Raw genomic sequence first — 14,503 nt, forward strand, 5'->3', positions numbered from 1 at the left:
GTATTTCTTAAGTGCTGATTTGGGGAGTGGTGGGAATGGTGAGTTGAAAAAGGTGAAATCCTGTTCTGCTGGTTCTTATAATCAAGCAGACTATTGAGTGATGCAGCATTTGTTTAAAATCACACTTTACTGTTTATTAGATTTTCTTATGTGTTACTTAATCCTGTCAACTGCAGATGTGAGATAGTTTAGCTGCTAAACCCTAGAGGTAGATCTGGACCCAGATCTGCTGGTTCAGTGCCCTGGGCTCTCTCCACTTCATCACCCTCATTGGCAAATAGTCGACTTGGCAGGTTGTTCAAAGCGTGCCCTCCTCAGCTTCTAGACCCAACCATTCATGCCATGTCCAGATGACGTCCCCCTGAACACAGTGCTCCCTCTCAGATGCATTTGGATGGAATTATGCCTGGCCTGAATGGGAACCTTGTCTGCTTTCTAGGTTTCTCCCAGACACAGGGTAATGTTTCTAGAGTCCATTTACTAGGAGCAGCATGATGGGACTGGGAATGTCCCTTTAAAAATTAAAAGTTATTTCTCTTTAAGTGCCAGGATTGAGTGGATTTGGGATTCCTGTATTTGACCTTAGTTCCCAAACTGAGATTTTTGTCTTACTCCTGTGTTCCTTTGCTTCCTTCCTATCTGCAGAGGCTGCCTGACCCAGGAGAAGATTGTGGCTGGCTATGCTAGTCGCTTCATCGTGATCGCTGATTTCAGGTACAGTTTCTGGTGTCTGAACTGCCAACTGAGGAGGTAGATTGGACCCCCAAGCCTCATCCCCATTTTTGTGAAAGAGGAAATGGAGAGCTGCAGGGACTCTCTGACCTTCTGAGACTGATGGCTAGGACTTAGTACAGTGTCTAGGAGACCTTATGTTCTGCTTCTAGGCTGAAGGTAGATGTTGCTAATCACAGCAGTTGTCTGCAGCCGTGATCTCTAGCATTGTTTCATGTGTTCAGTGGAACGGGGAAACAGCTTGTCACCCTATTAGCAGAGCATGCTCTCATGTGTCATGTCACTCACTGTATCCTCACAGGGAGCCTCAGAGGAGGCAGGATGTGCCCTGCCCACGGGCAGTGACTCAGCATGCCCTGCTTCTTCTCGGGTCAGGGTTTGCCGCAGGTGACTGGTGTCATTGATAGTCTTTGACCAGGCTCTCAGATGCTCCTTCAAGGAATCTAGTCAAAAGCACTCGTGCTGAGCATGTTAATTTCAAATATGTATATGTGTATATTTACTTGTGAAATATAGCCACAGGACGAGCATAAATATTAAACACCTGCATACCCACAAGCCCGCAGTATCAGATTTTAACATTTTTTGTCATATTTATTTCAAATAGCTCTTTTCCTATATAGTGAAACAGGTAATTCGTTTGAAGCCCCATGTGTATATTGCCCCTGATCACTTTCCTTGCCTTCCCACCATCTAATTAACCCCATTCCTGAATTTGGTGTTTGCCTGTACTGTTGAGCTTATTTACTTTTATTGTACTTTTTGACTCCTTCTTTCCAGGAAAGATTCGAAGAATCTGGGGGATCAGTGGCACAAGGGAATCCCCATCGAGGTCATCCCAATGGCCTATGTCCCAGTGAGCCGAGCTGTGAGCCAGAAGTTTGGGGGCGTGGTTGAACTTCGAATGGCTGTCAACAAGGCTGTGAGTGGCCTGGTTGGGCCAGGGGTGTGCTGGGTGCACTCATGTTTTCAGTGTGGTGTGCTCCCTTCTGTTCCAGTTAGGTCCTGTGTGCCTCCACCAGGCAATTGGCTTTTGTTTATTTTTAATTGATGTATTTGTTTATTTTCAGAGAGTTGGCCTGTTAGTTTCTGCATTCAAACTTGTGTACACAAGACTACACTTAATACAGTGTATCTCCTTTGTACAGATAGGGGAATGATTCTTTCCCTGTGCCTCAGGTTCTGACATCCCACAGGTGATCTGACCTTTGTGCCTGAGGCCTGGAACACCGTGATTGGCAGCTGTGAAACACTGGCTTTGGGAACCCGTTTGGAGCAGAAAGTTTTTTAGGTTCCATGGTGTAACTTCTTTTCTCCCTCTTCTTTCCTCTCATTCTGTGGTTAAATGTGACAAGAAGTAGAATTTCTTGGGGTATGTGAACTCTTCCCCAGGAATACACTCCAGATGGTCCAAATTTTTCGTGTTTCTCTTTAGCTTCTAAAGTGGATTGCGCAGAACTTTTCCCTCTTTTTTATACTTAAATAAACAAATAAGCAAAGACAGCAATCCAGAAGCTAACCACAGTTACATATGTAACTACATAAACATTTTGGAGGATATCAAAAAGATCTGTCACCCTACCCTGATACATTTTTATTTTGATATATTTTGTCCCCAGTGTTTCTGTGACTTTTAAAAACAAACTGTAGTTCTATTCCTAGTGGTTGTACAGTGCTCTGACTGACGTTCAGATTGTTGGCGCATGAAAGAAATGCAGCACGAAATTGAGAAGTCGTTCAACCTTGACCCTGTCAGAGTTCTTATTTGAAAGCCACATTGCTGCTAGTGTTCTTATTGTCTTTTGGACTCTGTTTCTTGCCCTTTTTCTTATTAGCCAAGTAGTAACTTAAGGAAGCAGATAAGAACAATGAATTTTGGACTAACTTAAGGAAGTAAGAACAATGAACCAGAAATCAGATAGGAATGTGGTGATAATTGTGACGTGTTCACATAGTCATAGTGGGAGCTCATGTGAGTAAAAATAGCTTGATACATTTGTTGAGAGGCTTGTATTCTCTCTCTCTCTCTCTCTCAAAAAAAAAAAAAAAAAAAGACTCCAATCTAAGTCTTTCTGATTTCAAAGCTCCTGCTTATTACCACTTCACAGCACACCTTCTGGAAAGCATAAAGTGGGAGCAGGTTAAAATGCATACTTGTCTTTGGTTATCCCCTCTACTTTCCTGTCCTTCTCTGCCTACATGTATTTGCATACTTGGTCACTGTGGAAAATTATCTTCTAGGGTCCTGTGGTGACAGATAATGGGAATTTTATCTTGGACTGGAAGTTTGACCGGGTACACAAATGGAGTGAAGTGAACACAGCTATCAAAATGATCCCAGGTAACATGAGTGGCGTTCACCAGGCATATACACACCCATGCCCTTCATAACTGGCCCCTACATCTGGCCACAGAAGGCACAATGGACATGGGCTTCGTAAGGCTTGGTTGGAAGGAAGAATTCCCTTTATACCATGTTTGGGTTTTTAACTTCACCTCCTTTGCCGTATTCCCTTCCCCCAACAATTGTTGTTTACCTAGCAGCTTTGTTGCTTGCGCATTTCACAGCCTGTTTGAGTTGGGATAGTCCTGAAGCTGATGGAAGTTCAGAGGGGACTTGCCTTGAAATAAGGCCATCATCCCTGGGTAGAAACTTTCCTTCCGGGAGCTAGACTGCAGCCTTTTTTTGTGGGCTGTCTTCTTAAGCAGGGGGGGAAATGACTCAGTTAATGCACATTCATTGGATGCATGCCAAAGGCAAGATGTTGTGCTGTGTGTTACAGGGGATACTTCGATCTGGAGGACTTGTAATCTGTCCTCAAGTAGAATTGATGTAAACCTGGGGAAATCTGTGTGTATGTGTAGAAGCCATGCCTACAAATAAGATAGAATGTGCCCAATTCTACTAGAGGAATACCAAGAGTCTAGAGTGCACAAAAAGTTTCTTTTTGGGAGAATGTGAGGATGTTCTATGCTGTAGAGGTGGTTTTTCATCTATGCCTTGGCATAACATAAGTTAAACACGGTGCTAAGTGTCTAAAAATGTTTCCTTTGATTCCCACTCTGATGAGGTAGTTGCAGAGGAGGGCACTGGCTGAGAAAGGTTAAGCCATTTGCCCAAAGACAGCACCAAGATGGACACCCTAAGTTGTCTGCCACTAGACCCTGAATGTTTAATGCTTACTTGCTGAAGCACCAGGCGAGGAGAGGCTGTGTGAAATGAACATTTAGAGCCTTGGGGAGCCTCTAATGCAGCTGTACCAGGGAATGATGGAATAAGAGCCAGGATGGGGCCCTGCATGAAGGATGGGTGGGCAGTGTAGAGATGAGTAATGAGGCTGGAGTCCTGGTCCAGGCTAGAGGAGGTGTCAAGGGCTCATACAGGGGGATTAAAAGGAGGAGGCAGTCTTGAGAGGTATCAGCTTCTTAGGATATTGCGAGACTAAGAGGCTAACGGAATATTCCCTATCACGGAGTATTCTTGGGCCAGAACTGGCTGACAGGACCTTTCAGGCCAGTTTAATGGAGCAGAGTATTCTGGATAAGGATCCTAACCCAGCTGTGCTCTGGCGTGTTACCTTTTAGCAGTTAGTTAACATCTCTGTGCCTGAGTTTCTTCCTATATAGAAGGGGCTAGTTAATTTTAGTACCTACCTTATAAGGTTGTTGGGTGGATTAAATGAGTTAAAACAGTGCCCATTGCAGAAGGGAAAGTGTTTGTTGAATGAATAAATCCCTTGAAAGAAAGGTACTATTGTTACTATTAATTAAATATACTAAGATTCTAAGATATACCTGTGCTAGTTGGGATTTAAAATAGTGTGAATATAAGCTGTGTAATGAAAAGCTAGTTCTTCCAGTTCTACTTTATTCATTTATTTTTTGAGATAGGGTCTCGCTCTGTCACCCAGAATGGAGTGTAGTGGTGTGATCAAGGCTTACTGCAGCATTGACCTCCTGGGCTCAAACAATTCTCCCGTTTCAGCGTCCCCAGTAGGTGGGACTACAGACGCACAACCCCAAGACCGGCTAAGTTTTGAATTTTTTATAGAAACGGGGTTTCACGATGTTGTCCAGGCTGGTCTTGAACTGGGCTCAGTGTCTCCCTTGGCCTCCCAAAGTGCCAGGATCACAGGTGTGAGCTGCTGTGCCTGGCCCCAATTCTACTTTAGTTTGTTATTTTATTTTAGTTTTTTATTGACAGTCTTTTACCATGTTAAGTCAAAAAGATGAGTTGGCTTATACTCATTTTCTTGGTTAGTGTTCTCTCTTTAATGGAAGAACTAAACAGCCAAGAAGGTAGGAGGAAGAGAAGATTTGCAAATCACTGTTAGTAAAATGGGAGAACTTGCCCTTGGTGATAATGCAAACAAACCCAGGGCCCCAGGAGGAAAGGGCTCACCAATGTGGGTGCTATATAGGTGAATTTCTTGCAGTGCCCACTAGGTGTCACTCTTGCTCCTGGTTAGACCTTTCTTGGCTTCCTAAGATTCTGAAATGTCCTTTGTAAGGAAATTTCCCTCATACGTGATTCTTCAAAAAAAAGTATGTAGAAGCTGCATCCTAAAGACGTTCAGAGTTTTGTTAGGAACTTAAAGTGAGGAAAATGATAAAAGAGGCCAACTATTAAATCATATAATGCGATATCTACAGGACAATCAGAGTGGTTTGCTGTATCTTTTCTCATTTTTTCTTTTCCTGATTGAGTCCATTAGATTGACGGCTGGACCAGTATCAGGAGAACAGAAGTAGGGCGAGTTTCCCTGTTTATCTGTTACCATGTGCATTCGTACACAGTATGTGAGGACGCTTAGAGAACAACTCCCTTTGATGTTTTGTTGTGTTCCACCCAGAGCAGAGTGACTGAATTGAAGGGCCAGGGCTACTGGAGTTCTTTCCCCTAGGTTCACATTTAGCATCCTCTGCTCTTTCCACTATATTTTATTGGGGAGTTGGGGGAGGTCAGTCACACCCAGCATCTCAGTAATTTAAAGAGAAGTTGCTCTAAAGTCTTACCTTAGACTGCTGCCCATTCATCTCTGCTCTTTCTTTAAAGCCTTTTCTGAACCTGATTTAACTGTTTTTTGGATAAGTGGAAGTTTTCTCCTTATATTGCAGACATTTTGAAAACGGGTCTTGAGTGGCTACTTTGCTCATCTTTGGAAGGATCCAGTTGCATAGGCACAGTTTGGTGTCACGGACCTTTATTTGTGTTCAGCAACTCTTTGCTCTGCCTGTTGGCTTTTCGTCACTCGATCACTATTCCATTTCATTTGTTTATTGGGAGCTGTCTTTGGGAGTTTTTTTTTTAATTTTTAAAATTATTTCAGTAGTTTTTGGGAAACAGGTGATGTTTGGCTACATGGATAAGTTCTTTAGTGGTGATTTCTGAGATTTTGTTGCACCCATTACCCAAGCAGCGTACACTGTACGCAATGCGTAGTCTTTTCTCCCTCATCCCACTCCCACCCTTTCCCCTGAGTCCCCAGAGTCCGTTGTATTATTCTTACACCTTTGCATCCTCATAGCTTAGCTCCCAGTTATAAGTGAGAACATACGATGTTTGGGTTTCCATCTCTGAGTTACTTCACTTAGAATTATGGTCTCCAACTCCATCCAGGTTGCTGTGAATGCCATTATTTCATTCCTTTTTATGGCTGAGTAGTATTCCATGGTGTGTGTGTGTATGTGTATATATATATCACATTTTCTTTATCCACTCGTTGGTTGATAGGCATTTAGGCTGGTTCCATATTGTTGAAATTGCAAGTTGTGCTGCTATCAATATGTGTGTACAAATGTCCTTTTCATATAATGACTTCTTTTCCTCTGGGTAGATACCCAGTAGTGGTTTTGCTGGATAAATGGTAGTTCTACTTTTTAGTTTTTTAAGGAATCTTCACACTGTTTTCCACAGTGGTTGTACTAGTTTACATTCCCACCAGCAGTGCGAAAGTATTCCCTTTTCACTGCATCCATGCCAACATCTATTATTTTTTGATTCTTGCAGGAGTAAGGTGGTATTGCATTGTGGTTTTGATTTACATTTCCCTGATCATTAGTGATGTTGAGCATTTTTTCGTATGTTTGTTGGCCATTTGTATATCTTCTTTTGAGAACTGTCTATTCACGTCCTTGGCCCACTTTTTGATGGGATTTTTTTCTTGCTAATTTGAGTTCCTTATATATTCTAGATATTAGTCCTTTTTCAGATATATAGATTGTGGAGATTTTCTCCCACTCTATGGGTTGTCTGTTTACTCTGCTGACTGTTCCTTTTGTTGTGCAGAAGTTCCCTGTTTAAGTTCCACCTAGTTATCTTTGTTTTTGTTCCATTTGCTTTTGGGTTGTTCGTCATGAAATCTTTGCCTAAGCCAGTGTCTAGAAGGGATTTTTCAATGTTGTCCTCTAGAGTTTTTATAGTTTCAAGTCTTCAATTTAAGTCTTTGATCCATCGTGATTTGATTTTTTGTATAAGAGATGAGAATCCAGTTTCATTCTTCTACATGTGGCTTGCCAGTTATCCCAGCACCATTTGTTGAATAGGGTGTCCTTTCCCCCTTGATGTTTTTGTTTGCTTTGTTGAAGATCAGTTGGCTGTAAGTATTTGGCTTTATTTCTGGCTTCTCTATTCTATTCCATTGGTCTATATGCCTGTTTTTATACCAGTACCATGCTGTTTGGTGACTATGACCTTATAGTGTAGTTTGAAGTCAAGTAATGTGATGCCTCCAGATTTGTTCTTTTTGCTTCGTCTTGCTTTGGCTATGTGGGCTCTTTGTTTTTCCATATGAATTTTAGGATTTTTTTTCTAGTTCTGTGAAGAATGATGGCGGTATTTTGATGGGAATGACATTGCATTTGTAGAATGCTTTTGGCAGTATATGGTCATTTTCACAATATTGATTCTACCCATCCATGAGCATGGGATGTGTCCCATTTGTGTTGTCTGTGGTTTTTTTCAGCAGTATTTTATAGTTTTTATAGTTTTCAGCAGTATTTTGTAGTTTCAGCAGTATTTTGTAGTTTTCCTTGTAGAGATCTTTCACCTCCTTGGTTGGGTATACTCCTAAGTATTTTATTTTTTTTGCAGTTGTCATAAAAGGGGTTGAGTTCTTGATTTGATTCTCTACATGGTTGCTGTTGGTGTATAGCAGTGCCACTGATTTGTGCACATTGATTTTGTATCCTGAAACTACTGAATTCATTTATCAGATCTGAGAGCTTTTTGGATGAATCCTGAGGGTTTTCTAGGTATATGATCATATTATTAGTGAACAGCAACTGTTTGACTTCCTCTTTACTGATTTGGATGCCCTTTCTTTGTCTTGTCTGATTGCTCTGGCTAGGACTTCAGTAGTATGTTGGATAGAAGTGGTGAAACTGGGTATCCTTGTCTTCTTCCAGTTCTCAGGGGGAATGCTTTCAACTTTTCCCCTTTCAGTCCAATATTGGCTGTAGGTTTGTCATAGGTGGCTTTTATTACCTTTAGGTGTGTCCCTTCTATGTTGATTTTGCTGAGGGTTTTAATAATAAAGGGATGCTGGATTTTGATAGATGCTTTTTCTACATCTATTGAGTTGATCATATGATTTTTGTTTTAAATTGTTTATGTGGTATATCACATTTGTTGACTTGCATATGTTAAACCATCCCTGCATCCCTGGTATGAAACCCACTCGATCATGGTGTATTATCTTTTTGATATGCTGTTGGATTTGGCTAGCTAGTATTTTGTTGAGGATTTTTGCATCAATGTTCATCAGGGATATTGGTCTGTAGTTTTCTTTTTTTGTTATGATCTTTCCTGGTTTTGGTATTAGAGTAATACTGGCTTCATAGAATGATTTAGAGAGGATTCCCTTTTTTTTCCCATCTGTTGGAATAGTTTCAGTAGGATTGCTACCAATTCTTTGAATGTCTGATAGAATTCAGTTGTGAATCCATTTGGTTCTGGACTTTTTTTTTGGCAGTTTTTTTAATTACTGTTTCAGTGTTGCTGCTTGTTATTGATCTGTTCATAGTTTCTGTTTCTTCTTGCTTTAATCTAAGAGGCTTGTATATTTCCAGATTTTCTAGTTCATGCACATACAGGTGTTCATAGCAGCCTTGAATGATCTTTTGTATTTCTGTGGTATTGGTTGCAATATCTCCCATTTCATTTGTAATTGAGCTTATTTGGATCTTCTCTCTTCTTTTCTTGGTTAATCTCACTAATGGTCTATCGATTTTATCTTTTCAAAGAACCAGGTTTTTGTTGCATTTATCTTTTTTGTATTTTTGTTTCAATTTCATTTAGTTCTGCTCTTATCTTAGTTATTTCTTTTCTTCTGTTGGGTTTGAGTGTGGTTTGTTCTTGTTTCTCTAGTTCCTTGAAGTGTAACCTCAGATTATCTGTACTCTTTCAGAGTTTTTGGTTTAGGCATTTAAGGCTATGAGCTTTCCTCTTAGCACTGCTTTTGCTGTATCCCAGAGGTTTTGATAGGTTGTATCACTATTATTATTCAGTTCAAATAATTTTTAAATTTCCATCTTGATTTCGTTGTTGACCCGGAGATCATTCAGGAGCAGATTATTTAATTTCCATGTATTTGTATAGTTTTGAGGGTTCCTTTTGGAGTTGATTTCCAATTTTATTCCACTGTGATCTGCGAGAATACTTGATATAATTTAGATTTTTTAAAATTTATTGAGATTTGTTTTGTAGCCTGTCATGTTGGAAAATGTTCCAGGCTGAGGAAAAGAATATATATTCTGTACTTGTTAGGTGGAAAGTTCTATAGGTATCTGTTAAGTCCATTTGCTCCAGGGTATAGTTTAATTCCGTTGTTTCTTTGTTGACTTTCTGTCTTGGTGACCTGTCTAGTGCTGTCAGTGGAGTACTGAAGTCGCCCACTATTATTGTATTGCCATCTATCTCATTTCTTAGGTCTAGTAGTAACAGTTTTATAAATTTGCGAGCTTTAGTGTTAGGTGCATATATATTTAGAATTGTGATATTTTCCTGTTGGACTAATCCTTGTATCATTATATAATGTTCCTCTTTGTCTTTTCTAACTTGTTGCTTTGAAGTCTGTTTTGTCTCATAGAAGAATAGCTACTCCTGCTTGCTTTTGGTTTCTATTTGTGTGGAATATCTTTTCCCACCCCTTTACAGTAAGTTTATGTGAATCCTTATGTGTTAGGTGAGTCTCTTGAAGACAACAGATACATGGTTGGTGGATTTTTATGCATTCTGCCATTGTGTATCTTTTTATTTTTTTGAGACGGAGTTTCACTCTTGTTGCCCAGGCTGGAGTGCAATGGCATGTTCTTGGCTCACTGCAACCTTCGCCTCTCAGGTTCAAGCGATTCTCCTGCCTCACCCTCCCGAGTAGCTGGGATTACAGGCGCCCACCGCCATGCCTGGCTAATTTTTTGTATTTTTAGTACAGATGGGGTTTCACCATATTGGCCAGGCTGGTCTCAAACTCCTGACCTCAGGTGATCTGCCTGCCTTGGCCTCCCACCGAGCCTGGCCCATTGTGTACCTTTTAAGTAGAGCATTTAGGCAGTTTACATTCCGTGTTAATATTGGGATATGAGGTATTGTTTTATTCATCATGGTAGTTGTCTCCTGGATACCTTGTTTTTTTGCACTGTGATATTGTTTCATAGGTCCTGTGAAATTTATGCTTTAAGGAGGTTCTATTCAGGCATATTGTGAGTTTTGTATCAAGATTTAGAACTCACTTTAGCATTTCTTGTAGGACTGGCTTGGTAGTGGCGAATTCTCTCAGCATTTGTTTGTCTGAAAATGTATCTCTTCTTCATTTATGAAGCTTTGTTTTGCTGGATACAAAATTCTTGGCTGATAATTAATTTGTTTAAGGAGGCTAAAGATAAGACCCCAATCCCTTCTGGCTTGTAGGGCTTCTGCTGAGAAATCTGCTGTTAATTTAATAGGCTTTCTTTTATAGGTTACCTAATGCTTTTGCCTGGCAGCTTTCAAGATTCTTTCCTTTGTCTTACTTTAGATGACCTGATGACTATATGCCTAGGTGGTAATCTTTTTGCAATGAATTTCCTGAGTGTTCTTCAAGCTTTGTTATTTGGATGTCTAGATTTCCAGCAACACCAGGAAAGTTTTCCTCAATTATTCCCTGAAGTAAACTTTCCAAACTTTTTGATTTCTCTCCTCTCCTTCCTCAGGAACATCAGTTATTCTCATGTTTGGCTGTTTAACATAATCCCAACTTTCTTGGAAGCTTTGTTCATTTTTTTGATTCCTTTTTTCTTTGTCTTTCTTGGATTAGGTTAATTTGAAAGCCTTGTCTTCGAGCTCTGAAGTTCTTTTTTTCTACTCGTTCTAGTCTGTTGTTGAAATTTCCCAGTGTATTTTGCATATCTCAAATGTGTCTTTCATTTCCAGAAGTTTGATTGTCTTTTCTTTATGATATCTGTTTCTCTGGAGTCCTTTTAAATTTTCTTTAAGTTGGTTTTCACCTTTCTCTGGTACCTCCTTGAGTAGCTTAATAATCAACCTTCTGAATTCTTTATCTGGCAATTCAGAGATTTCTTCTTGGTTTGGATCCGTTGCTGGAGAGCTAGTGTGATCTTTTGGAGGTGCTGTAGAACCCCGTTTTGTCGTATTACCAGAATTTGCTTTCTAGTTCCTTCTCATTTGAGTAGACTGTTTCATTGGAAAGATCTGGAACCCAAGGGCTGCTGTTCAGATTCTTTTGTCCAATAGGGTGATCCCTTGATGGGGTGTTCTTCACCTTCCCCTAAGGATGAGGATTCTTGAGAGCTGGAGTGCAGTGGTTATGCCCTTCTGGGGGTAGCCACCCACTGGGGCTACCGGGCTCCAGGCTGGTATTGGGGAATGTCTGCAGAAAGTCCTGTGATGTGATCTGTCTTTAGGTCCCCGAGCTGTGGATACCAGCACCTGCTTTGGTGGAGGTGGCAGGAGAGTGAACTTGACTCTGTGGGAGTCCCTGGTTGTATTTTTGTTTAGTGCACTGGTTTTCTTGAATGCTGGTTTATGCTAGCAGTGAAGTTGCCACGTGGACAGACTCAGGATCTCTGGTTAGCCAGGATGTTGCAGGCGGTGGAATTAGCTGTTGTTTTCCTCTTTTTGGAGCAGGGTTGTTCTGTTACGAGATTCTTTAGTGGCTTGAGTTGGTTGGCCTTCAGCCAGGAGGTGGTGCTTTCAAGAAAGCATCAGCTGCGGTAGTATAGGGGGGATACAAGCTTGTCTACGTTGGCCAGGATAAGTATTTTGGTTTCTTAGTTAATGGGCAAGGCCATAGAGCTCCCAAGAGTTTATGTCTTTTGTCTTTGGCTACCAAGGCGGGTAGAGAAAAACCATCAGGTTAGGGCAGAGTTAGGTGGATCTGAGTCAGACTTTACTTGGGCAGGGCGTGCTGTGGCCACTGTGGGGGGTGGGGGGGTGGTTCTCAGGTCAATGGAGTTATGTTCCCAGGGGGATTATGGCTGCCTCTTCTGCGTCATACAGGCTGCCAGGGAAGTAGGAGAAAGCTGGCAGTGATAGACCCCCACCCAGCTGCCACACAGCCAGCAAGGCCAGTTTCACTCCCGCCATGCCCCATCATGGTGAGCAGGGCTGACATCTTGCCCCAGGCTACAGGCCTCCCTACTGAGAAAGCAGGCAGGCCTCTCAGGCCTCACCCCTCCCTGCCTGCCTGCCTGCACCTTTGGCTGTGGGTTCTTCATTTGTATCTGCACTTCCCATTTGTCCCCCACCACATTCTGCTCAGGAAAATTTGTGCTCAGTTGAAATTATTACGAAGTTCAGCTAGAAGCTTCCTTCATCCTGTGGCCCCTCCCCAGTTCTGCTGGCTGCCTTTTCTTCCCCAAGGACCCCTGTGAGATAAAGCCAGGGATGGCTTCCTTGGACTCAAGCTGGGGACTGGGAGTGTCTACAGGGCTCTTTCTGCTGCTGCTTCTACTTTTATAGTTTGCTCAGCTCTCTAAATCCATTTCAGCTCTAGGTAAGGTTAAATCCGTCTCCTGTGATCTGGATTTTTCAGGTTCCCCAGTGGGGATGTATGTTCAGAGGCAAACTTTTCCCCCTCTCACACTTTGGGAACTCACAGTTTTTTGGCTGTCTTAACGGAGTTTGCAGTGGCAAGCCACTTCTTTCAAAGGGTCTGTGAATTCTTTTGGTTTTCCTGGTATGTTCCTGTGGTGGTTCTTGGAGCAAAAGTTCACAATGTGCGTCTCCACACACTGTTCTGTCTGTGCAAGTGGGTGCTGCATATTAATCCTGTCTTCTATTGCCGTTTTCCTGCAAGTTTTCATTGTATTTATCCTTTTGAATTTGTGTAGTTTAAAATTATGAGTTAAACAGTGGCAAATCCTCTTTGCCACTTTTCCAACCAACTAGTTACCCTATCTGGAGGCAGCCAGTGTTACCAAAATTGTGTGGCCTTTGAGATGGACTTTCATAAACACACAAATTGAAACTCCTCCCGCCTCACCCCTTTTTACGCTAGCGGTAGCCTGCTTTATACATGTTCTGTTTCCTGCCTTGCCTGTCTTGGAGATTATTACACATTGGCTTATAAAAGAGCTTCTTTGTTTCTTTTTTTTCTGAATACCTGCATGTATTCCACTTTACCTATGTAACATTATTACTTAACTGGATCACTGCTAGTGGTCATTTATGTTTGCAGATTTTTGCTAGCAGGGAATCACTAGATGAAAGGATTAATGTGTCTGTGATTTTTGTTAGATGGTACCAAATTGCCGTCTGTAGCTTGTATTCACTTAGCCTTCTACCAGCAGTGTGTGTAGGTATCTGTTTCCCTGCATACCTGGTCCATTATACCTTTTCTCTTACAGTTAAAGTGTTATGTCATTGAAGTATGTGTGCGTATATGTAAATATTCTTGGTAAAGATTGTGTGTAGTTGTTAATTTTCACTGCTGAATCATATTCCATCATCTGTATGTGTGTGAAAAAAGTTTATATCTATTCTACTCTTTTAGTTTTTTCTCTTTCTTTCTTTTTTTGGAGGCAGGATCTTGCTCTGTCACCCAGGCTGGAGTACAGTGGCATAATCATGGCTCACTGCAACCTCTGTTCCTGGGCTCAGGCGATCCTCCCACCTCAGCCTCCCGAGTAGCTGGGACTACAGGCATGTGCCAGCATGCTTGTCTACTTTTTGTATTTTTTGTAGAGCTGCCATCTCTGTGTTATGTTTTCCAGGCTGGTCTCGAACTCCTGGGCTCCATCAGCTCCATCTGGAGCTCCATTGAACTCCTGGGCTTCATTCCCAAAGTGCTGGGATTATAGGCATGAGCCACCATACCCAGCCTCTGTTCTACTCGTGATGGACATTTGGGTATTATCAGTTTTTAGCTAATAGGAAAAGTGCCGCTATCAACATCTTACACATGTCTTTTGATGACCATATATATGCCTAACAGTGGCATATCTAGGAGTAGAATTGCTGAGTGGTTAGGTGTGAATCCGTCAGCTTTGGAAGATGAACATTTCCAAAGTGCTTTTGCCAGCTCAGCTTTTACCATCAATGTGTATGAATGTCTTTGCATCCCAGCAAAATTTCATTACACTCACTCCAGTGTGTGTGTAGTGATATCTTGTAATAGTAATTTGTATTTCCTTTCAGTGAATGAATTTGAGCATCTTTTAAAATGTTTATTGGCCATTTTGGATAGCTTCTCTTGTGAGGTACTTCTTCAAGTCTTTTGCCCATTTTTCTATGGGGATTCTGTCTTTTTCTTGATGATTTATAAATTGTTTA

The 14,503-nt window shown here is 41.4% G+C and overlaps 1 protein-coding gene and 1 long non-coding RNA gene across 2 annotated transcripts in view; one reads left to right on the forward strand and one right to left on the reverse strand.

Moving 5' to 3' along the window:
* Positions 1 to 14,503, forward strand: part of RPIA (ribose 5-phosphate isomerase A) — a 63,351-nt gene that overhangs the window by 47,098 nt on the left and 1,750 nt on the right. The window contains exons 6-8 of the mRNA XM_003268792.3: positions 646 to 714; positions 1,513 to 1,654; positions 2,974 to 3,073. Of these exons, the coding sequence (XP_003268840.2) occupies positions 646 to 714; positions 1,513 to 1,654; positions 2,974 to 3,073 (311 nt within the window). The remainder of the gene's footprint in view (positions 1 to 645; positions 715 to 1,512; positions 1,655 to 2,973; positions 3,074 to 14,503) is intronic.
* Positions 9,876 to 10,295, reverse strand: LOC115838297. Its single transcript, XR_004033296.1, has 2 exons — positions 10,263 to 10,295; positions 9,876 to 9,981 (listed from the first exon to the last, which is right to left on the reverse strand). It is a non-coding gene; the product is annotated as an uncharacterized LOC115838297 (long non-coding RNA).

This window comes from Nomascus leucogenys, chromosome 14 (assembly GCF_006542625.1).
Source record: "Nomascus leucogenys isolate Asia chromosome 14, Asia_NLE_v1, whole genome shotgun sequence".
Lineage (NCBI taxonomy): Eukaryota > Metazoa > Chordata > Mammalia > Primates > Hylobatidae > Nomascus > Nomascus leucogenys.